Source organism: Ornithorhynchus anatinus, chromosome 5 (genome assembly GCF_004115215.2).
Source record: "Ornithorhynchus anatinus isolate Pmale09 chromosome 5, mOrnAna1.pri.v4, whole genome shotgun sequence".
In the NCBI taxonomy this organism is placed as follows: Eukaryota; Metazoa; Chordata; class Mammalia; order Monotremata; family Ornithorhynchidae; genus Ornithorhynchus; species Ornithorhynchus anatinus.
This window is the reverse complement of record NC_041732.1, coordinates 31430740-31456217: the sequence shown is the minus strand read 5'-3', so window position 1 is coordinate 31456217 and position 25478 is coordinate 31430740. Positions and strand designations below refer to the sequence as shown.

The window sequence follows — 25478 nt, the reverse complement described above, 5'->3', positions numbered from 1 at the left end:
CCTTCTATGTCACCCTTGCACTGAATTTGTACCCTTTATTCATCCCACCTTCAGCCCCACAGCACTTATGCACAGATCCATAATTTATTTTAATGTCTGTCTCCCCCTCTAGACTGTAAACTATTAACTCTAATCTCCTAAGCACTTAGTACAGTACTCTGCACAGAGTAAATAATAAATACAGTTGATTGATTGACTGATTCTGTGACACTAGCAACTCCAGCTAAGTTTTAATTAATTCATCTCAGAAGAAATTAGGGAGATAGCTATGTGGCAAATTATATTTTTCTGAAGCTTAAACTTCAATGTAAAGCTAAAGATTTTCAAAAACCTAAAAGCTTAGATTTTAGAGGGAGATGCAAAGAGTTATGCAAGGTTCCGAATAGCACGTCTTTTCACCCTTTTAGATTTCCGGCAGAGTCAAAGCAATCAAATAGCCAGCTTTTCCTGAATGCAAGATTCATTTCCCATTCAAAGTCTTAATTGTTAATTAATTGTTAATTCCTAATTATCAAGTGATTATCAAAAGGGGCCATCTAAGACAAAACTATCTGGTTTCACTTCATTGACATTATTATAAAACAAATAGTAAGATATCCGTTTAGAAACTGCCTTTTGAATGCAACATGATACCTATACTTTCTGTTGAAAACATAACATCTGATTAGTTCAGGTGATATTTTACTTTGAATTCCTCATCTGATGCTAACTTTCTATCAAATATTTTAAATTCAACAGGGTAACAACAATTTGAAAGTTTCTTCACACCAGTAAGATCACTGAAGGCACCTGGAATTATTAGTCTCTGAAAAACCTACTATCAATCTCATTGGTAACTTTCAAATCACTATTTAAAACATTTATAGGGGGGAAAAAAGCATTCCTTTAGCCATTATTTAGTAGCATTCCAGGTTACCTTCAATCCAGGCTAGCATCAGCACGGTAGAAAGGAGAAGTTCCTGGAGCATGTTGGAGAAACCCTGCTGAAGTGACAGTCCTGAACTTTAAGAAATCTCTGGTGCTCTTGTCTGCCCAGACCTGTGCCTAGGGTTTCCTTAGCCGGTGGCGGGATTGGATTTCTTAACCCTTCACTGTTCCCTCCACCTCTAATTTTATCACTTCCTTTGACATTTCATGTAAGCTGATGGCCAATCCTTTCACCCTTTTGACTGCATTACTTCCACAGTCTGCCCTCTCTTCCATCGTGACATGGATAGAATAGTTCAGGAGTTTGATTGGTCAATCAGGAAATGTGGCTATTGTTTATGGTTGTATTGTACTCTCCCAAGTGCTTAGTACAGTGCTGTGCACCCAGTAAGCACTTAATAAATATGACTGAATAAATGAATATTTATTGAGCACTTACTGGGTGCAGAGCACTGTTCTAAGTGTTTGGGAGAGTTCAATATAACAAAGTTGGAAGAATGTTCCCTGCCCACAACGAGCTCATAGTCGAGAGGGGGAGTTTGATCATCATCCTCAGAAGGTCATCTTTCCTATCAGTGAAGCACATTTCTCCTGGGCTAGCACTGCATACTAGTGGCTTTTAAATGATAATAATAATGATGATGACATTTGTTAAGCACTTACTATGTGCAAAGCACAGTTCTAAGTGCTGGAGGCAGGGGGATACAAGGTGATCAGGTTGTCCCACGTGGGGCTCACAGTCTTAATTCCCATTTTCCAGATAAGGTAACTGAGGCACAGAGAAGTTAAGTGACTTGCCCACAGTCACACAGCTGACAAGTGGTGGAGCCAGGATTAGAACCCATGACCTCTGACTCTCAAGCCCGGGCTCTTTCCGCTGAGCCGCGCTGCTACTCTGCCTTGTACACTGGTTTAGGGAATTTATTTTTGATATATTTTTCAATGAATATAAAACAACTGCAGCTCTTTTGTAGCTAGTTTAGTTTGCCATGTTCATAATTCTTAAGTCTCAAGTGTTGTGATAATTACCTTTTGTTTCTCTCTAGCAATTAGGTCAGAATAGCACAAAATACTGTAAACTCAGCTCTAGACTGTAAACTCATTTTAGGTGGGGAAGGTGTCTGCTAATTCTGTTATGTTGTACTCTCCCAAGAGTTTAGTATAGTGCTCAGCACATAGCAAGTGCTCAATAAATACTACTAATTGATATATCTAATTAACTCAACACCATTCTTTTGGTGTAGAAGAAGGGAGGGAAGCAGCGTAGCTTAGTGGAAAGAGCACAGCCATGGGAGTCAGAGGACCTGGGTTTTAACCCTGGCTCTGCCACTTGCATGCTGCTGTATTACCTTGGGCAAGACAATTCCCTTCTCTGTGCCTCAGTTCCCTCATCTGTAAAATGGGATCCGATACATGTTCCCCCTTCTAAATAGACTGTGAGCCCCATGTGGGACCTGATGATCGTGTATGTACCCTAGCACTTAGTACAGTGCTTGGCACAAAGTAAGTCCTTGACAAACACCACTATTACTGTTGCATTTATCTTCATGTTGTAGACAGTGAAATGGAGATTCTTTGGAGGGAAAGTTACTTGCCCAAGTGTTGCCCATGGGTAGACTAGAAGTTGGTAGTGGAACTGGAATCAAAATCCACTTGCACTGAAATATTGGTAAGGACAGGATATTATATTGCTGTCTATCTTTGAAGATGACCCTACTGAAGATAACATCTGTCCGTGAGTGTTGCTGAAAAGACCTATAGGTAACTGATACTTCTTTCCACCCTGTTTGCACTGTAAGGCTGCTGTAATGGGTTTGTACCACACAAGACCTGTCTGTTCTTCAGCCTGCTATTTGGTATTCCACTCCCGATCTTCACACAACATCCTCAACACTGAAATATTCTTTCATTGTTTTTCCATTCTCGGAATCATACCAACCATTTGTTCAGGTGATGGAAAAAGTTTCCAGCCTGAGGTTTCAATTGTTCAGCATCATCAATAGTATTTATTGAGTGTTTACTATATACAGAACTAAGCTCTTGGGAAAGTACAATACAACAGAGGTACCCAAGTTTGTGGATTACTTACTGCATAAGGTGCATGTTATTCGGATTAATAAGAACTGCAAATCATTCGAAGTTTGTCTATTTCATCATGATCTATTTATGGAAAGAACACTATGTAACACTTGGCTCCTACATTTAAAATTAATGTTCCTTCTGCCACTTCATTCTCAATGTTTACAACAAAGGTGAAGAAAAGGACAGAAAAGGACCTCCCGATTTAGCCCTTTCCAATGAAGACAAGGTTAGGATGACATTGAAAGCTGTCAGACACAAATTCTCTCACTGACGGTGTGACTTTTTGCAAGTCTCCCTGGGCTTCCTGGGCCCATTTTGTTAAATCAGGACAATACTTATTATCCTTTTTCAATAAAAAGCCCCCAAAATTCTCAATTAGAGACCAATGCTTGTCTGTTTAGAACCTCATTCAGCTTTTAATCTGCACATTGTTCCATTCATGTAATTTGGATTTTGAATAGCAGTCTTGGTTACCCTTGGTTTTGTATTAAGCTGATGCAAAATTGGAGTAAACCATGGAGTTTATGGATTTGAAATTTTGCTTTTTGTACTCAGAAATTTTGCACTCCGAGTCTCTGACTTGCATTTGTGTCTTTTTCCATGCTTTATAGTCCCCATAAACCGTACACCTCTTCTGGAGCAGGAAACATATTTTATTGTGCCTTTGTGACTCTCACAGGACCTAGTGAAATGGACTGTAGTCAGTCACAACTTGATAAAGATGCTTGAATCCATAGGCTATGAAGAGATTTGTAGAGATTAGAGAATCAGCATGACCTAATGGATAGAGCACGGGCATGGGAGTCAGAGGACATGGATCCTAATCCCAGCTCCACTACTTATCTGCTGTGTGACTTCAGTTAAGTCACTTGACTTTTCAGGGACTCAATTATCTCATCTTTAAAATAGAGATTGAAACATGGACTATGTCCAACCCAATTATCTTTTATTTACTGTAGCACTTAGAACAGTGCCTGGCACATAGTAAGCACTTAACAAATACCATAATTATTGTTAATTATTATTATACAAGAAGGGAGAAATTAAGAGCCATTAAATACAGAACACACCTCACTTTAAGGCTGATTCTTTAATATGCCTGTTTCTATAAATGGACATGACCAATGAAAGGAAAATGCACTTCCCAACAGATGTGATCCTACAATCCACAGTAATTAAGATGTTTCCTTAATTTCAAAATTGATTTATGTAACAAGAAAAAACTAACTCATTATTCCATGAGGTCAATTCCACTGATATATATAGTTGGTTCACAGTTCAGAAAATCTTCAGCAGGGTAATAGCTCCTTCTGTCCATTTGCTACCTGTTTTTATGTAGGCTTTCTACTGCATTCAGTGGATTTTTCTTGCTGAAAACAAATATTCCTATATCCTTAAAAAATGTCATTGATTAAAATACTTAAACAGTTCATGTGTAATTTCTAATAAAAGAAATGTGTGGCTGAAACAGAGGTTAACTGTGGGGAAAAAACCCATCAGTTTCAAGCATGCTTATCACTGATAAATGGACCAATGAGAGAAGGATATGAGTGTGTGTGTTTATATACACACCCATCTGGATAACAGTCTAAAAACGCTTGTGCAAAGAATGCTTAAAGTATATGGAATCAAATTAGAAAGCACTTAGTGAAGGCTTATTTTGTGTAAAATCTGAGCAAAAATTGAATTTTCCTGTAAAAAATGATCTCCATAAACCACACGTCTCTGTAAATACATGTTCTGGGTCTCAAAGGAATGTGTCTACAAAAGCATTATGAAATAATATCAATTGCTGCAGTTGTGTATGTCTGGGTTTGAGTTAAATAAGATAGTCATTGATCCTATTTCCATAATAAACTTCAGATTGAAGTGTCAATCTTTAATTATGATCTTGTGGAGTGTTTGATGAAAACTAATGAAAATTCAATTTTGCTCTTTTTTTCCCTGGTGGGTCAAATGAGGGACTTAAAGTTCCCGAAAGTTTATCATTGAGGAATGTATAATTATGAATGTGTATAGGTGTTTCTATAGTCATTGGCTTCATTCTTACAGGCATTAGTGGCAGAACTGAGAAATCTATACTATGATTTTTAAAGGATGTGGTTCTCTTGAGACTGACTTAAAGAGTGAGTGAAAACTACTACAAATGCAATAAAACACAGTGACGGAAAAAGAAATGAAGCTCTTCTTAGGTCCAAAACTTTTGATTCTTATCCCAACTCTGGTTACTTGATGCTTGTTTTAATTCCTAAACAGAAATAAAATGAATGAAATAAGCCATCGTGATGATTGCTGTAACAACAAGAGATATTTCTGGAACCTGAGTGATTGAGCATCAGGTTGTTTTCAAGAGCGCCGGTGTGTAATCAGAAGTATGAGACACACAACGGCTGAGGTTGAAACAACCACTCTTGGGTTGTTTCACCCAGATATATAACAATCTTTGCCACAGAACTAGAAGGAATCTTGTTCTATAATTCTCCTTTGTCAGTCAATCATATTTATTGAGTGCTTACTGTGTGCAGAGCACTGTACTAAGCACTTGGGAGAGTACAATGTAACAATATAACAGACACATTCCCTGCCCACAACGAGCTTACATTTTACAATAAGCTTACAAGTTTACGAACTTACAGTGCCTTTGAAGTTAATCATGTTTATTGTAGTCCTAGGATCATATCATTTTCTTAAATTATTCTTAGTTACAATCAAGTTCTAAAATTGAATTAAATCTGAGTCTTTTTGCTTATCACTATTTCAGTTTCAGTGAACCATCCTTGCTGCTGCCAAAATCCCTGCCCCCCATAACAGTGGAATGAGTAACCATCAGCTATACAACTGTTCCTCAGAGCAATTCTGAATCTGTATCCTCTTCACCAATGTTGGTTTTTGACCCAGAAGGGTTTCACAGTCAGGGATGTCAAGGAACAAAGGATTTAAATCTATGTAACAGTTGCCTTCAGGTTTACTTGAAAATTAATAACAGAAGCAGTTGGCCAAAAATGAGGCCTCTCCAACATTTGAGCAAATTCTGTAGCCAACTCTCCAGTTTGGTTTAAGACAACTCTTTATTAGATGTAGCTGTACCCTTCAATGAAGTTATGAGAACTGTCTGCAAACCTGCCCTCTATCTCCACAGAGAACACACGGTGAAACATGTTCGGCCACCTAACTCCTGCCCCTTGAAATTAGGGGAAGTCTATCATGAAATGAGGACAAACTTACTCCTTCCTTTTCACCTGAGAAAATACTACTAACAAGTTCCTGGAATCAATCAATGTCATTTATTGAGTGCTCACAGTGTGCAGAGCACTATACTGAGCACTATAAAAGGGAAGCAGTGTGTGGCTTAGTAGCAAGGAGCATGGGGCTGGAAGTCAGAGAAACTGGTTTATAATCCCTGCTCTGAGACTTGCCTGCTGTGTGACCTCGAGCAAGTCACCTAACTTCTCTAGACCTCCGCATCCTCAACTGTAAAATGGGGATTCAATGTGTGTTCTCCATCTTATTTAGACTGTGAGCCCCATGTGCGACAGGGACTGTGTTTGATCTGATTTGATTTTATATACCCTAGTGCTTTAAACAGTGCTTGACTTATACTAACCACATAACAAATACTATTAAAAAATAAATAAATAATAGAATTGGTAGATATAATCCCTGTCAGCAAGGAGCTTATAGAAGAAAAGATTATCCTTTTCCATTTTCTCCCTTTGACCCAAGAGAAGCTCAGTATTATTATTAAGAAGGAAACATTCTTTGGTCCCTGATAAAATCGCAGCAGATACAGGATATGGTCTCTGACTCTGTATTATACATATCAGTGCTGTAAACCAGTAGCACTTCAACTCTTCTTTTCAGGCTAAAGATTTTAATGACCTGCACTGAGAAGCAGGGTGTGCTAGTGGATAGAGCATAGGCTTTGGAGTCAGAAAGACCTGGGTTCCAATTCCGGCTCTGCCAGTTCTCTGCTGTGTGACCTTGGGAAATCGCTTCTCTGTGCCTCAGTTACCTCCTCTGTAAAATGGGGATTAATACTGTGTGCCCCATGTGGTACATGGGCTGTGTCTACCTGATTAGTTTGTATCTACCCCAGCACTTAATAAGTGCCTATGACATAGTCAGCACTTAAGAAATACCTTTAAAAAATTGTTTGGATCCTCTTTGCTTTATCCACTAGAAACAGTTAAAATAGGGAAAGATTTAAAAACAAAATAGAAGTCTTACTTGGCACGAATCCTATTATGCCTTACATGAAGCCTGAGATTTCAGTTTGCACGTCTTCGCCTCACAGCAAGGGTTAGAACATCCCTTAAGAAAACACACACAATCAGAAGATGTCCACTGGAAATAGATTGTTTTTCTCACAGCAGCAGAATGCGCTTTGAGAACTCCTTAGTCCAGGCCTGGCAAGGTCAACTCAGAAGGTCTGGGACACACCATCCACCCACTCAATAGAGGCTCCATACTCTGAAGCCAGGGCTGACCCACAGCTTCAGGCTGCAGCAGGAAGCTAGTGTCCTTTCCAAGAAGGGACGGTGGAGGAGATCCCCCAACCCCCCGATCCGTTCCCTGCTTCCAGGGCAGCTGGACAATTCACTCACCCTGCCTAGTCCTGCTAGAGATAATTTTCTTTGGAATTTGAAATTGCTTCCTTCATTGGAAAATGAATGTGTGTAGTTCTAATTTTCAAAGCAAAGTAAGGACCAAAGAGGTCGCTTAAGATGTATCTGTGATCCATTCATAATCCTTTCTCTTTTGTAGGGTTTTTTAAAATTTCTCTCTTCCCTGCTGTTCATGCTAGTCACTAAATACATATGTAGTCCCCACCGGATGTTCAGTACAGGATTGAATACTCTGTGTTCTCCTGACTAAAATTATGGGAAAAGTAAGTAAGCATCCACAGAGACTTTCAGATCTCTGTCACCTGTTCCATCTTGTTTTTGTTTAAAGATTTGAAACCTCTGCAGGCCTGGAGAAACTCACTGTAAAATTTCTTTCAGGCCAATGCATTGGATACCCAGCAGTGGATGCTGGGAAATGGGCAATCCCTTCTTCTTCGGCTTCCAGCCAGATTTATTAGTTAAGACTTTTTCTATCTAGACATCGCTGGTAGGAGACTCACAGTGAGGGTAACCTTGCCAGACTCTCATTCTCTGGGCTCAGTTCACTGAATCACTCTCTTATTCACAGCCGACTTGTTCTATTCACAGCCGGGACTTGTCACTGATCTCATCAGTGGACTTAAATATGAGGTTTCTAGTGTAATCTTACTTGAAGGAATAGCTGGACAGAATCAAATTACAAAACCAGAAGGTTGTTCTTTATCAATAGGAAATTCTCCTCTAGCCTTGTGGTTCAGTAAATAAACTGTCCTTGTGTGTTCACCTCTGCATGAGAACTGAACTTATAAAACCAAATACAAATGAGTAGGAATTACCTCAGGGGCTCCACAATCACAGTCTTCTCCCCTCTCCAAAATGCCATTCCCACAGATTGGGTTTGTAACTATACTTTCAGGTGCCGGAACATTGAGGAGGCATCTCGGTTTTTTGCTCAAAAGGAATTTCTCAAAATGGCTGCGGCAGGATGGGCTGAAATCCTTGGGAAACTTGGAGCTGTGAAGAGACAGAATTAAGGGAAGTAGAACATTAATGTTCATCTCATAGAGTTCCTGGGAAAAATATGTGATCCATTTCTAAGAACCTTTCAGAAAGCCCCATCTAGGCTGTAAGTTCATTGTAGGCAAGGAATGTGTCCACCAACTCTGTTGCATTCTCCCAAGCGCTTTGTTCAGTGTTCTGCAAACACCAAGTGCTTAATAAATATGAATGATTGATTGGTTGAAAGTCAGAGCTTTGTATTGCCTTTGGAGTCTGCTTGAGAGCACAAGTCCTTGAGCATGCAGAGAAGAAATAAGCAGGGCACCACACAAGCAGAGATGAAAGTGATTTAATCCAATAAGGTTTAAAAGAGAATTGGAATCTATCCTACATGAATATGTGGAGGAGCTCTATGTCATATTGACTCACCATCTCTTGTTCTACTATTCATTTCCTTCTCTTTAGATATCAACTTGGCATTGTGGTCATTTATTTCTAAATACTTTATGAGATGCAGTGACAATAAGTCTGTTAAAGCTTCCCTGTGCTCTTGGGCCCTGTCACCAAATGCCCCCGTTCACGGTTAGCACCTTTTTCCCTGTTCACTGCTGGCCCCCTCTCAAGGCATTTGCTCCTTCAGTGCACTTAAGGAGGCCACGTGAGCCAGGTTCCAGTATAATTCTCTCTCCCGCTCCTAAAAAGTGGTCCAGGAGGATTTTTGTATAGCTGAAAAGGTTCCAGATCCAAATTTAAAATGATGAATAACTTTAAAACTGCTTCACCCACCTTTTTCCATACCACTTAGTCTTCTGAGTGTCCCACACCAATAGTAGTGTGTCCTTCAAATGCAAAGGACCATTATGTATATGTTTTTACGTGTATATATAGGGACTACTATATTGTGTATTTACATATACATATAGTTGTGATGGCAGCATGCCTTGCAGATCTACCCTCAGCAACTGATTCCAAATTTTCAGCCCATATGCTCTTTCCCAACCATTCACTCTTCAATGCAAGCATACGCCTACACCTTCCTCAAACCCTACACAGCCAGCAGTTAGCACATAGACCTTACACTCACCCTTCACACCGCCAGCGTATATATTCCATATAGCCAGCACTTGGATCCCCCCAGCAAGGAAGCCCAGGTCTAATAAGGATCAGGTCAAGGGGATGCAGTCTGGAGGCTGGAGTCCAGGATTGCGTCAGGTCTGTCCCCTGGACACTATTTCAATCCTGGAGAATTACACTGGGGACCCAGTGACATTTGAAAACTCCCAACCCTTTATCGTGCCTCTATCAGATGTGTGCTTCCTGGAACAGGTACGTCTGTGGCTATTTCTGTGTCCTGTGTGCGTGGGTGAATGTGCGCATGCGTGCATGCACTCCTAATGCATGGATGACTTAGTCTTCTGCCCAAATCTCTGCCCAAAGTCTCTTCCCACATGCGCAGGGCTCATTTGACTATGCCCACCTCACACTTGTGCCAAACCTGTTTGGCTTCAGCCTCAAAAGGTCTCACTCACACTCCCCTCTCCTGCTTGAATCAGCAGCTCCGGCTTTGGCCCACTAAATCCTAAACCAGCCCTGCCAACCCCATTTGAGTGACACCTTTTGTCTCTCTCCTCTGACTTTAGTACTCCCTCTCTATCTGCTGCCAATTTCCCTGCATGGGCATCAGGTAACTTTTTTTATGGATGGGCAACATTTTCATACCAACTTTGGATGTGACTCTAAACCCCATGATTCCCAGGTGAATTTAAAGCTGCCACCAGAGGGGCATCTAAGACCCACATTTCTCTGACTACAAACTCTTTTTGGCACTGGCAGCTTCAGATGCCAAGCAACTGGACATGCCAACGGGGGTGATTTGAGAGTGCCATTTAAGCATTTTAAAGTCCTTGTCTATCTAAAATGGCACAGGGACCTGGGAGGGGAACACCATGGCTCTGGAGCAAGAAGGTCAGGGGTTCCTCATTGAGAAATTCTCTAGATTGGGGGATTCAAGTGAATACAGCATAACATAAAGGATGTCATGCAGAATGCCACATGTGCATTCAGCGGAATGAAATAACATACAGCACACTGCATAGACACACAACATGACAATTTTATACAAATCACTGGATACACAGCAACCTAACTTTATGACATTTTGTCACCTTGTCTGCACAGCCAACATAACATAATGTTATGGGGCAGAACAGAAGGGGCAGAAAAAAATTTCCTGCCTCAAATCTGCCAAACACCTGAAACCAGTTCTACTTGTTTGGTTTCAAAACCTGAAACATTCTGACCTTCTAAGACATTCAAGTGTGATTTGGGGGATAATACATAAAATCTATTTTACTATATAGAGGTGGAGCTGAGTTACCCACTAAAGTTAATATTCCCCAAATGTCAAAGAGTTCTGAAATTCACTGAAAGAAAGTGGGGAAAATGCCAGGAGACTGGTCAGGACACTTCTCCTTTAAAAAATCAAAATGGCAGTCACCTGCTGCAAGGCATATTTAGGGAAATGGAGGGCACAGTACAGCAACTTTGTGAAGAGTTCTCTCAAGTCTATCTTCTGCCCTTCAGGAAACAATGAGTTTGAATCAAGTGTTCAACCTGACAAAACTTGTATCTACCCTAACGCTTAGTACAGTGTCTGGCACATTGTAAGCAATCAACAAATAACATAAAAAAGAAAACTGAAACCTCTGACCATAGAATTTAGCTGAATAAAAGAAATGTTCACCATATGATATATGCAACAAATCCAATCCTCTCATTCTGTGGTCACTTTCCTTGTAAAATGACAGGGCCTCACCTCAGGTATTGGTTCATCACGCAGCTCCCAGAGGGACACTTGGTGGTATGTGGTTGGTCAGGCATTCCAAGGACATGTCCCAACTCATGTGACATTACTCCCACCAGTGAAAATTTACCTTTCCTAAAAGCCTAAGCAAAAAAAAAAAAAGGATAGAACTGTTAGGTCTCGTGATGAGGAGCAGTGTGCCCCATTGGAAAGAGCACAGGTCTAGGAGTCAGAGGGCCTGGTTTCCAGTTCTAATTCTGTTTCTTTCACATGCTTACTGTGTGACCTTGGGCAAGTCGCTTAACTTCTGTGTGCTTTGTTTCCCTCATCTGTAAAATGAGCATTCAAAACCTGTTCTCCCTCCTACTTGAAATTGTGACAAGGACTGTGTCTGAGCTGATTATCTTGCATCTTCCCCAGAGCTTAGAACAGTATATGATACATAGTAAGCACTTAAAAATATTATTATTATTATTTTACACGCAGTTATGACAAAAGATCTGGTCTCCAGGGTTGGGGGCAGGTTGTCCTGAATTCTTCTCCTGTCTCTGCTAAGACTATGTCCCTTTTACAGCTCACTTTCCCAGAAATTCAGGGTGGAGAACTAAGCTTAGCCTTCCCCATCTACTCTGGGATCAAGTTGTAGGCAGATAGAATGACATCTGAACATTATTATGCTTAAGGAGATAGACCCCAAGTGGAGGAAATGCTTTGTGACTGTTTTTACTGATACTTTTCTCAAAGGTACTGTTTTATAAGAACTAGGACCATGAATATAACCAATATAACCTTGATTTATAAAGAAAAAAAATCTAAAAAAATCCTAGCAATTCCTTTAGGTATTATGATTTCCAAAAGCCTCATCGAATGATGGCAGCAGCAGGTGTGGGTATTGGGAGGCTATGGCGGATGTATCAGGAGCTGTGGTTCATTAAGTATCAGAAGCTGTACTTTATTAATAATAATAATAATAATTGTGGTGTTTGTTAAGTGTTTACTATATATCAAGCAAGGTTCTAAGCGCTGGGGTAGATATAAAGTAATCTGGGTGGATGGTGCAGTCCCTGTCCCCCATGGGGTTCACTGTCTTAATCTCCATTTTACAGAAGAGATAACAGAGGGACAGAGAAGAAGACTTGCCCAAGGTCACACCGCAGAGCCAGATTAGAACCCATGTCCTCTCACTCCTAGGCCCATGCTCTTTCCACTAGACCAACTTGGGGGGCAGGACGATCAGCAGAAAAAATGACCAGAAAGAGTCAGTCCAGGGTAGCTGAGGGGAGGAGAGGAGAGAAACCCAAATATCTCTCCAGCTCTTCTACCACTCCAGTGAGAAAACACATGTTGACTAGCCAGAAACTCCTTCGAGTGCAGCCAGCATCCTGGTTGGGTTAACAGAGTTGACCATTTAGTTCAAGATACAAGTGCCAGAAGGAATCTTCCTTTGAAATTGTAGAACCAGGTAAGATAAGCAAAACTATCCCTTGGGTTGATCATATCATCCTGTTCAAAACCTGTGCTAAATTGCACATGGTTAAGAATACTTCAACATATTTAAGTATTAATCAAATTCATTTATGCAGAACTCTTTGTGAATTAAATATTACAAGGTCTCCCAAAAGGGTAGGATGTGCTTTTAGCATAATTAAAAAAGAAGTATTTGCACAAAAACACTGGTAGCAAAAATAATAGTAACTTTCAATGCAGTGCTTGGCACACACTAAGTGCTCAATAAATATGATTGAATGAATGAATTACAGCAGGTACATTAAAATTTGCCCCAGATCTCAAAATAAAGGACACTATCTTCTCTTAATGCATCATTCTTAGGTGTTTATATATTGATGAATAACTTAAGCATTCACCAGAATCATTTTTCCTTCTAGTTTTCTAGCACTTAGCTGGGAAGTATTTATCTTCATATGTTTAGAGACGGCAGAGTTATCTACCCCCTCATTAATTATTATTAAGATAAACAAGGAGACATACCACAGAGAGTTTGCAACGAATGAACAATGTCCAGACTTTGGGCTTCTTCTGGCCTGGGATCATGTCTGTCAATTGTATTGTATTGTACCCTCTCCCAAATGCATAGTATAGCTTAATACATTAATTGGTCCATAAATACCATTGAATGATTTATTCAATGATTTTGGACAATGGCCTCACAGGAGCAGGACTCCTGCTGGCCACAGAGGTCCAGAGATAGAAAACAAGGTGTGTGAAGAGTGTCCACACTATGCCTTGCTCTTGCTCTTCCTGCTTCCTTTCCCCACCTCAGTCTTTAATTTTGGAACACCCTACCTCTGGGATAACAGGCTGAGCACAGTGAGAGGGACAATGGTGGAACTTCAGGTTGGAAATATATGAAATACATATATATACATATACATATAGGTTACCTCTATGTTTTTAGTTATTAACCCTAACCCTTTAGCAGCAACCCAACACTTGGATAAAAGTGGCAAATTAAAGAACCACTGTGATTCAAAGCTCTACAAACCTCAATGATGGAGACAGAAGTTGGTAAGCATATTGAATTTGATGCCGCTGATCCCGTTAGCTGATGGTTGAAGGAGAGTCCGCTGAATAAAAGCACATATATTCATTTAACTATCTGGGATTCTCGGATTATTTGCTTTAAACCAAGAGATTATCCTAAATGTAACCTGCTGGCATTATTTTTATTGCCAGGGACTTGGGCAAAGGAGGTCTCTTTATTTTGGGATGGCATAAGCCCTGCCTGAAGGTAAGAGAATGGGTTAAATGATCTCTTTGAGTCCCTTCTAGAACCCTAATTCTGTAACTTTTTCCCTCCTTACCACAGTAACCCAGCATTCCCTACCATCCAACCTCTGAAAAGTGTCACTGTGGTCATCTGGAGAGACCTCATGGTAGACCTGGTATGGAAGACATCTGAATGACTTATCTAGTGAGAGAAGACCTCAGAGAATCACCACTATCCCCTCACTGGCCAGACTTTGGAGCACAGAAATATAAGCCAAGTGGATACCAAGAAAGAAATCTTCAACGTGGCCATCCTCTGTAGCAGGTAAGTCCTTTGTGTGGAGCAAGCTGCTGCTCTAAAGAAAACCTCACTACTAGTACTTTTCTGGAAAAGGTACATCACTTTATACTTTCCCCCAACATCTTAGGTTATCTCATCTGGGCAAGGAACATGCCTGCAAATTCTGTTGTATTGTACTTTCCTAAGCACTTAGTACAGTGCTCTGCACATAGTAAGGGCTCAATAAATACCATTGATTGATAGATTTATCTACTCTGACTAATTCTGAGGAACTTCTCTGCCCCATTGTTATGCCCTAGGAGTTTCACCACAGAGGGACTAGCACTTACGTCAGAAACTGAGCATGGTCATGTGTTTTTCTTTTCAACAGGTCTCTGCGACGCCAATTCAGAAAGTTTGTGAAAAGTGCACCTGAATTTTGGACCACTTTGATTTTATCTGCATCATTCCAGATTTCAAAACCTGTCAAGGCTACATGAACTTTGATGGTGTTATAAATCTGTAAAAAAAAATGGTTTTCGTGATGAAAAAATTGCAGGTGTATTTCTCTTCAGCATTTCCACGGTCACGGTAAGTGATGCCAAGGCTGACGTGTTTCAAAGTTAAGTCAATTCCCACTAAACCAAGGTCTTTAATTCACAAGTAGAGAACCTCTGTATCCCCACAGACATGATTACAACCCCACTGAAGAATGGGTCGTTACAATATGTAGCTCATTTATTAAACGGATATCCTGCTCCAGATATCCTTTAGGAAGAGCAGGTGGAATTTGCATAGTTAGACCTGAGGGTGGAATCAGGCTTTCTGAATTCTGCTCATCCCTAATGCCTTGGGGAATTCACTGAATTTTCTTATACCTCAGTTTCCCCAGATGCCCTGTTTGTAATTTGCCTCAATGAATTTGGAAAGCTTGTGTGTTACTATGCTGAACTCAAAATTAAGTAAATTTTCTGGGAACATTGTAAATTTCGTCCGTCAAAAATATTCACTTGCTCAAAGGCAGGATGCTGAATAGAAAGTCACATTTTAAAGACTGAATTTTTGAAAGAAAAAAGTTGGCTATGTTTGTTTTAACATTATATTACTGTGCTTTAGGGGCTATCCCGGCACAAGAAAATAAACTCTCATGGGGATGGAAATTATTATTTGAAGGTGCCTTTAGTGAAGGGAGGAATAAGGACACTGAGTAATTCAACATAGACAATTTGCCTCTGATAAGTGTTCATTCTTTTTCCTCAAGAATTTTTCTTTCAGCCATTTGAAGACCCTTCCTCCCTCCTATATCTGTAAACTTAGAAAATTCCCAGGGTGCTGTGTGGAAGACATTTACTCAGGTAATGCTTATCTTACCACATTGAGTAGGTTCGTCACATCAAAAATCAAGGTTCTTATCACGGTCTGATTCTCCTTGTGATGTTTATACTGAAAATAGAAAATGTAAAACAGAATTAAAGTGACACTCAAACTGTAAATGGTAGTGAGAGAAAGACATCACCCATTCCAAAACACATCTAGGTTGGGGAAAGGTGGCATTTATCGCAGAGAAAAAACACACACTGAAAAGTGAGAGAACTTAAATCTTAACTCCATAAATTCTAAAGATAGTCAAATACAATAATCATTTTCTAAAGAGCCTTATTATGAGACCTGATTTCACAGCTTTCTGGAGAGGGCCAGGCAATGAAATATTTTCCAGCATTTACTGGCTAAAAGTAGAGAAAGCAATTCTGAGTAGGAGTTCTTGACACCTGAAGAAATCATTCAGAATTTATGGCATGATTTTCTTTCTGATGACATTTCAAAATGACATGTTATTTGTTCTCTAACAGAGAATGACAGATTTCCTTGTCTCTACCTAGGCAAGAGGAAATGCATCTGCATTCATACTTACCAAGGCATTATCCAAGACCAAGTACAATTCAATGAATTTCTCGGATTGAAGAAAGTCTTGTTCCTTTACAAAAGGTGAAAAGAATCAGTTAATATTTAAGACTTCCTCCACTGTGCAGATTAGGAAAAAAACATTCCTCATAAGGGTCAGAGAGCAAGGGAGTTTGAGGCCTGGGAACAGGAAGCAATACTATGCTACTCAGCAGCAAAATCTGATAGGAATCTGATGGTCTATCTGCCTGCTATAAATCACTTCACAGAGTGCCGATCCGCTCCCTCAGACACATGAAATTCGTGCTTCGATTCCGCCAGCTTTCAACTCTTGGTTGATGAAGTTTTTGATCAGATTGGGAACGCTAAACTGCTTCTCATTTGATTCTTCCTGAAAATGGCATCTCAAACTAGAGGCAGCATTTGGTCTTTATAAAATATGAGGACAACTATCAGGGTCAAACCATTATTTTTAGTGTTAATGTCTCAAGGAGTTAAGGGGAAAAAAAAATCAAGTTTAGAAAGCTTCGCTCACCTCTCGACTCTTCACCGCCCTGGGGGTTCGGATGAGGTCATTTTTGCTGTCTGAATACTTCATCCCACAGCTCCTCTTAGCTCTGTTAGGCTCCTTGCGTTCATATTTGTAGACAGCGTGTTCCCCTTGATCTGTTAGCTTCAGGGGCTCAATAAGGTAGCTCTGATCACGATGCTTAAAGTATCCCCTGCAAAATATGATGTAAGCTGTCCTCCAAAAACTCCTTTTTAATCTTCATTTGAAACAGCACCTATTTCTCCAGAGTTCTTTCACACTGGTTTGACCCTCACAATAGCCATGTGAGGTAAAGGCACATTTTGTTATCTCCATTTTAAAGATGAGGAAACTGAGGCCTTGAAGGGGTAATCTGTCTTGCCACAGCTAGATTAAGAGCTAGGTTCAAACTTCCAATTCCATGTTTTTCCCACTAGGCTGTGCTGCTTTTTACTCTGATCTCATGGTCATAATGACATTTATGGCATTCATTGTGGCATTCACTTTCAACATAATGTAGTGCTGAGGTAGATTGGTCACAGTCTCTGTCCCACATGGAGTTCACAATTTATCTTATCCCCATTTTTAGATGAGAAAACTGAAAGCCTGTGAGGAAAGTGATTTACCCAAGGTCACCACACAGCAGTTCTATGACAGAGCTAGTACTAGAGCTCAGGTCTCCGAATTCCCAATCTGTACTTTTTCCAAGCTGCCTTCTAAGCTTATTTTAGGTGGGTTTGTCTCCACCAACAACAGAGGACAGAGGAATGTAGAGATTAGCTAAATCCCAAATATGTATCTACCTCAGTGATGGCCCAAGCAAGGGCAAAGGAAAGGTTTGCCCTCAGGGAATGTGTCTGTTACATTGTTGTGATGTAATCTACCAAGCGCTTTGCGAATGGTAAGCATTCAATAAATATGATTGATTAATTTCTCTGATTTACTAAACCCTGGAGATAGTGATCAATCAATCGTTGGCATTTATAGAGTGCTTATTGTGTACAGAGCCCTGTCCCAAGATTTTAATAGAGGACATGTTTCCTGTCCTCAGGTCCTAGGGTGGAAAAGAGATAGTAAAATACATTAAATATAGGAGGAAGTAATACATGTATAAAATATGTACTTAGGTGGCACCGGAAGGGCTGAAATGGCAGTGAGGGAGGATAAAGTGGAGAGATTGGAAATGAATCAGGAAGGCCTTCTGGAGATGAAATTTCCAAAGGGCTTTGAAGATTGAAAGAGCTGTGGTCTGTCAGATATTAAGGTGGAGGGAGTTCAAGACATGGAGAAGTGTGTGAACTAGAGATCAACTACAAGAGAGAAGAGAATGAGGCATGATGAGGTTAGTTTAAAAACAGCGGACAAGTCGGGTTGCAATAGAAGAAGGGAGAGTTTAAGCAGGAGGGAAAGAGTTGATTAATTGATTTGAAATCCATAGTCAGGTGTTTCTGCTTGATGGGGAGAGGAATGGACAACTACTAGAGGTTTTTGAGGATTGGAGAGGCAGGCCAAGAACAATCTAGAAAATTAATCCAGGCAGCAGAGTGAAATATGAACAAAGACTCTCATTTAATAGGGCACATCTTAAATAGCCACAATATATGACCATGACCTGATAAATCATTCTAACCAAAGGCAGTTGGAATGAGAAGACTCAATTAAAAATTGGTTTTTGAGTCATCTGATTTCTTTTCATGGAATCCTCTCACAATCTAGAGTTGGTAGTAGTGCTAGTCACTCTTACTAAACATCAGCCTCCCTAATAAAATGGAAGGCTTCCTAGGACTCACCTCAAACCACCACATGTACTGATGCTGGCAGTAGAATCTTTTTCATTTACGATATGCCCTTGGTAATAACAGTGCTCCTGGAAAAGAGGAAAATAATGGTTTACTTTTCTAGGTTTTTCAGGTTGTTAGCTTTTCATTGAGGAACTCTGATCTGGGCAGGAAAAGTCACCATACATGGTCAGGATGTTACTTCAGCCTGTGAACCCCATCTTGCTACACACCTAAGGGGAAACGTGTATCTAGAAGGTGTCTGAAATTTACTAAAAATGGAAGAGGGAGAGGGGCCTCCAAGAGGAGGTCCATAAGTCAGGTCATGGACCTTTCCAAGAGCAACCAGCAGAAGGCAGGTGTGGCAGAGTAAGGGGAGGGCAGTAGGCATTGCTGGCTTCTCATCCACTGACCTTCGCTGCCGCCCTATCCCCACCCACTGCCCTGGATGAAAACAAGACTTCAAAACGTCTTTCTGCTGACTTTTCAGGTGGTGAGGTGAGACCTCAAAATCAGGTCAGACCTAAAAATCAGGGAAGATAGACATCTTATTGGAGTCTGTACCAGAGATCCATAAGTACGATCCTATCTTATGTACAGTAATTACTCCCTAGTAAGTTCACTTGTCCCTGAGAATTCTCTGGTGACGCATTGTGGCCTAAGTAACTCACAGCAGTGGGGCTCTAGGAGGGATCCAGTGGGACCTTTCATATTCTACCTTGTGCTGAGGTCTTGTGGTGATCCTCTCTCCAGTAGGCGAGTAAAGTGTTTCGGTGTAGTCTGGGGATAAGAGATTCCTAGAAGAAATACCAAGAAGAGGTTGCTCGTTATCAAAGATGAAGGCTTTACATAATGTACGTAATGTTGGGTCTGAGTATGAAGGGTAATATTAACTATAATAACCATGAGAATGGATGTTCAAGACAGTACCCTCAAGCATCGTGATGCCGTTGTGGGAGTCAGAATCCTGGGATGAATGGAGCCCTGAGCTGACACCAAATTATACTTATGCTTGTAACAAGAATATTTTGAATGTGCCTGCCTTTTTTTTTTTCCTAAATGCTTTCACAAATTTTTTAATGGTATTTGCTAAGCATTTACTACATACCAGGCACTGCTCTAAGCGCTGGGGTAGATACAAAGCAAGCCGGTAGGACACAGTTCATGTCCCACATGGGGCTCATAGTCTTAATCCCCATTTTAAAGATGAGGGAACTGAGGCTCAGAGAAGTGAAATGACTTGGCCAAAGTCACACAAGCAGACACGAGGCAGAAGCAGGATTAGAACCCAAATCCTTCTGACTTCCAGGCCCACGCTCTATCGACTAGGTCAAGCTGCTTCTCGGTTCCATTTGCCCTTGACAACTTGGACACTTGATTTAAAGCATCTTCCTAACCCTCAGTCTATTTTGCTATATTTTGTAATGAGGATACACTAAACAATAGAACTTACTTGTTTTTTTGTAGGTGAAGTACTATATCTTCTCCTTGCACCTTCATATGATACTGTACTTCAGACTCGTATATTTCCTGCAAATTTTCAATCACATTATAGATTAAGGCTATACAATGTCTCTCTCTAGCACATTTAGTTACTCAAAAACTCACTAGCCATTCTAAAACTAAATGACAAGAGAAAAATCAGTGAAGAGAAAGGCTAGATGAGGTCTTATGTTCTGGAAGCAAGTCTGATTTGTATGTGTCAATTTATCTTAAAGAATGTTTTCAGCTAATCTCCCCCAGAAAAATTGTGTGTGGTGAGACTTAACTCAGTAGGCCCTAACACTGAGATTTAGGAAATAGAGACGGGAAAATCTTTAAGCACTTCAAGTGCTAGTAGACCTAGAGTTCTGACTGACCAACAAACCAGTTACAGTGGAAGCTGAATACAATGGCAGCACCATGTGCAGAAAGGTAAACAATCAATAGTATCTAATGAGTGCTTACTGTGTGCAGAGCACTGTACTAAAAACTTGGGAGAGTAAAATATAACAAAGTTGGTAATGAGTCTAGAGGAAAGGCAAAGGAGAAGGTTGGTGAGTTAATGTTGGTATTTGTTAAGCGCTCACTATGTGCACTGTTCTAAGCACTGGGGTAGATACAGAGTAATCAGGTTGTCCCACGTGAGGCTCACAGTTAATCCCCATTTTACAGATGAGGGAACTGAGGCACAGAGAGTTTGATGTATAGGCCAATAATTATGCAATCTCTTCCCTCTTGTAAGTTTTTTATAGCCCTGTAGAATGAATATATAATACAACAATAATATGTATATACATATATATATAATTTCACTGAGGGCAGGGAATCTGTGTAATGCTTCCACTGCACTCTTCCAATCACTCAGTGGTATTTATTGAGTGCTTCCTGTGTGCAGAGCACTGTATTTAGCACTTGGAAGAGTCCAACTTGATAGTGTTGGTAGACACAATTCCTGTCTAGAAGGAGATCACAGACACAGTAAAAGGCATTAAAATATGTTACAAATAGGGGAAATGGCAGAATATAAAGATATGTAAATAAGTTCTATAGAGCTGGGGTGAGAATCAAAGTGTTAAAGGGGTACAAATCCAAGGGTTTAGCATGAACTTCACACTCAGTAGACAATCAATGCCATGAATGCGATGTGTTGGTTCAATTTACTCATTTTTCCAGCGTAGATTGAAGAGTTTGAGAAAGCAATAAAATGCAGTTTGGCCAGGACAGATTCAGGTAAATGATCAATCAAACCAGGTGAAAGTTCAATGGGAGTTAAATATAGTGTTTGGGTTAAGGGAAAAAAAAGCTACACATTCAATATGTGAAGAGCCTCGCTCGAATAGTTCAACAGAAAATGACCTGGGAGCATTGTGATGGATCACAGGGAGGACTACAAGCTAAATAAGAGTGAACACAAAATTACTATGTAAAGAATCAATCCATTATCAGGGTCAATAACAAAAATACGACGTCAGAGCCGATAAACCACTGTGCTCAGAATTTATCAAGATAAAGTTTTGCATTCAACAATTTACACTTTGAAATAAATTCTAAATGAAGGAAACAAAGGGTGAAAATTGTGTTAAAAAGCAGGACCTCCGAAAGGAACTTGGGCTACAGAATTCCAAGAAAGACTGAGAAGGCTGAGAAGTTTCTGATTGTCTCTGTCTCCACTGAAGACAGAAAGTCTGATCGGACAGCCTTTATGAGAGGGTAGGTAATAATGATGATGGTGATAATAATAATGATAACAACAACAATAATAATAATGGTATTTATTAAGTGCTTATGACAAGCACTGTACTAAGTCCTGGGGTAGATACAAGTTGATCAGGTCCCACATAGGAACTAAGACTTAGCCTCAGAGTCTAAGTAGGAAGGAGAACAGATATTGAATCCCCATTTCACAGATGAGGGAACTGAGGCACAGAGAAGTGAAATGATTTGCCCAAGGTCACATGGCAGGTCAATGGCAAGGTCAAGATTAGAACCCATATCCTCTGACTCCCAAGCCTGTACCCTTTCCACTAGGTCAAAAATGAGAATTGCGTAGAAGGAAAAATGTCCTCACAGCAATAATTGTTTAATTCAACAGGTTAACAAGGAAGAGAGTGGATGTTTCAACAGGAGGAGCTGTGTGCCTAGTCAAAAAGACAGAGAAGTTTGAATCAGAGGACCTGGGATCTAATCCTAGCTCTGCCTCATACGAGCTGTGTGACGTTGGGCAAGTCACTTAACTTTTCTGTGCCTCAGCTTCCTCATCTATAAAATGGGGATTCATTACCTGTTAGATTGTTAGATCCTACTTAGATCGTGAGCCCCATATGAGACCTGATTATCTCATTTCTACTCCAGTGCTCAGTACAGTCCTTGGCACATAGTAAGCGCTTAAAAAAATCACAGTTATTATAAATCTCAATTGTTATGAGTTTCTAAGATTGCTTTTGGGGATGGTGCTGATGACACTTGGACATCTCCTTCAACAAATGATATTTCTTATGGGAAATAAGCATCACAGAAAACCTCTGTTAATAGAGAGCCTATTTTTCTTTCACATTTCTTGTGGTCAAATCTTCTGATTCATTCACAAAACCTTATGATGACATCAAACAATCTTTACTGAGCATCACAAACTTTACCTCTTTGTTGTTAGCTTCTTCCTCTGCCTCTTTTACATCTCTTTTGTGCAAGGTATGAAGTTTTTGAGGAAAAACAACTTCATACTGCTTTGCCCCTGGAAGTTCGCTGATAGCACTGACTAGGAAAAAAAAAAGGAGAGGAAAGAGTTGTTGGGACAGAGACTTTGTAGGATTGAGTTGAATTTATCTCAGGGCTTCGCATAGTATTTGGCACAAAGGAAGCACTTATAAAAACATAATTATTGTCACAATTATTAGATATTTTGAGATATGATTTGCATTATTTCCAATGAAGGCTGGGATGACTTCGGGAAAATCATTGTAAGGTCTATGATCACCTGAAGCACACTCTTGTTTTGGACACCAAGTAAAATGAATGAGCATACTAGGACTGTGCAGGGGGACATAAAGGGGTGAAATATTCCTTGACCATTCTGTTGCTCACAATTAAACCAGAGGGGAGAATGGTTCAAGACCCAGTAATTCATTTGGAAACTCACCTCAAGCCGACAATCCGAGAACAGAAGAAATCACAAAGCATTTTTCAAGACCATGTCAGAATGAAAATTACTCCAGGAAAATGATTTCTAATGCCTCAAGAGTGTAAAACTACACAGCCCTTGATTTCCAATCTGTGAAATTATTAACCTGCTTATATTGGCATTAGCACTTACTAAATCAACTAGTTTCATTTAGCACTTACTAAAAGAGCTAGTGAAGCTCTTAGCAAAATGATGATTAAGGCATTTGTTAGACACTTTCTATGTGTCAAGCAATGGTCTACCAACTACGGTAGATGCGAGTTATGCATGAACTGTTCCAGCCAAGGAAGCCCTGGTGGTCTGAAAGATGCTTTAAAGGAAGTCTTGAACACAAAAAAAGAAAGAGACCAAAAGTTTATAAAACACCGAACAACACGTTGCATATTAGATTGGTCCAGTTTATAATACTAGGATAAGAGCCAAGAGATGGCTATTAGACTTGATTCTTCCCATATCTCCCCAGTCCTGAAAATCTTCCAGGAGTTGCCCATCCTTCTCTGCATCAAGCAAAAACTCCTCACCATTGTCTTTAAAACACTCAATCAGCTCTCTTCCTCTTACCTATCCTCACTCATCTCCCACTACAACCCAGCCTACACACTTTGTTCCTCTAACACAAATCTACATACTGTGCTTCGATCTTGTCTCTCTAGCCACTGACCCAATGTTCCCACCTCCCCTCCTGCCTGGAACTCCCTATTCTTTCATATGTGGCAGACTGTTACTCTTTCCATCTTCAAAGTCCTACTAAATTTACACTTCCTCCAGGAAGGCTTCCCTAACTAACCTCTCAATTCCCCATCCTATTTCCCTTCTACCCCGCCTATGTACTTGTGTTCATACTCCTTAAGTACTTTGATATTCACCCCATCTCAACCGCACAGCACTTATGTGCATAGTCTTTTACTCTATTGCTTCCAGTACCTGTAATTTATTTTTATGTCTATCTCCCCCACTAGATAATAAACTCCTTGTGGACAGGATCCAGACTACCAACCCATGCAGAAGCTCTCAATAAATACCACTGATTGATTGTAGAGTTTGTCCTAAAATTGACATTACAAAATAACACTATCAGTCACATTTATGAAGCTCTTATTCTGTGCAGAGCACCATACTACACACTTGAGAGAGTTCAATAAAACAAAGTTGATAGACACATTCCCTGCCCACAAGGAATTTATAATCTACTGCTACTAACTGAGGGATTGGTTAAGCATTACAGAATTTCAAATTTCCCAATTCACTTGTGATTTTAAAATATTATCCCCCGCTACAGCCAAAGCCAAGCTACCAGTGCTAACCCCATCATTGGCAATGGATTTCTGATGATTACCTGAAGCAAAAACAACTGATGTTCAGTTAAATGCCCAATGTAAGAAGAAATGCAAAATTCAAGAAAAACAAGGACAGCTGTCCAATATTCCATTTAGTAGCTTTGGGTACTTACTTTGAGTATGAGAAATGAGTGAAACAGCAGCAAAAAGTAATATAGGAAGCATGTTGGATAGGAGAGAAGCTTCAGGTCCTTCCAAAAGTGCTCCCTCTGCTTTTGTGTCTGCTTTCACTTCTCAACTGAACTGAAAGGACAAATTCTGTATCTTTATTGCTCTCCAAACGTAATGAGATATTTCTTAATCTTATTGAGCAACTTCCAAGAAACAATGGAGAACTGCTTTGAGAGTCTTCCCTGGTCCTTGAGAGGTACTTGAGATACGAAGCTCTAGCTACAAACCTTTTGATCCCCCACTGATATCCTGAAACTTTCTGCAGGATGTTATTGCTGAGGTTTATTTTGTTAAATAATAGCAAATACAGAGTGAATCTAGGTTAATTTTCAAATCGCCTCTAGACATTAAGCTTTTGTAGGGAGGGAATGTGTGTGTTATATTCTGGTTAGTACTCTCCCAAATGCTTAGTACAGTGCCTTGCACAGACTAAGCCCTCAATTAATACAACTGATGGATTGATGACCGATGACCTATTGTTTCTATTGATGGATTTAATTCTCTAGAAATCTTAATGTGGAGAATAATTTTTAGTCCTTGAAGTCTTTCTTGGCCAATCCCCTCTTACTGTTAAAGCTTTTTTTTTAAGAGAATATATTGACAGAGTGTATTTAATTGAAAGTGTGATAACCAGAAAAAGGTTAGAAGTGAAAATTAAAGTCGCTGCCTTCCATTAACT

General features: G+C 40.0%; 1 protein-coding gene across 1 annotated transcript in view; it reads right to left on the bottom strand.

Moving 5' to 3' along the window:
- LOC107547679 (disintegrin and metalloproteinase domain-containing protein 28-like) overlaps positions 1–24867 on the bottom strand; it is a 63012-nt gene extending 38145 nt beyond the window's left edge. The window contains exons 1-13 of the mRNA XM_039912204.1: positions 24742–24867; positions 22750–22868; positions 20085–20161; positions 19350–19428; positions 18644–18720; positions 16860–17046; positions 16335–16397; positions 15794–15865; positions 14773–14942; positions 13919–14000; positions 11428–11558; positions 8450–8627; positions 7254–7320 (exon numbers count right to left, since the gene is read on the bottom strand). Coding sequence (XP_039768138.1) covers positions 7254–7320; positions 8450–8627; positions 11428–11558; positions 13919–14000; positions 14773–14942; positions 15794–15865; positions 16335–16397; positions 16860–17046; positions 18644–18720; positions 19350–19428; positions 20085–20161; positions 22750–22868; positions 24742–24793 — 1354 coding nt within the window. The 5' untranslated portion in view covers positions 24794–24867. The remainder of the gene's footprint in view (positions 1–7253; positions 7321–8449; positions 8628–11427; positions 11559–13918; positions 14001–14772; positions 14943–15793; positions 15866–16334; positions 16398–16859; positions 17047–18643; positions 18721–19349; positions 19429–20084; positions 20162–22749; positions 22869–24741) is intronic.
- Between the last annotated feature and the right edge of the window lie 611 nt (positions 24868–25478).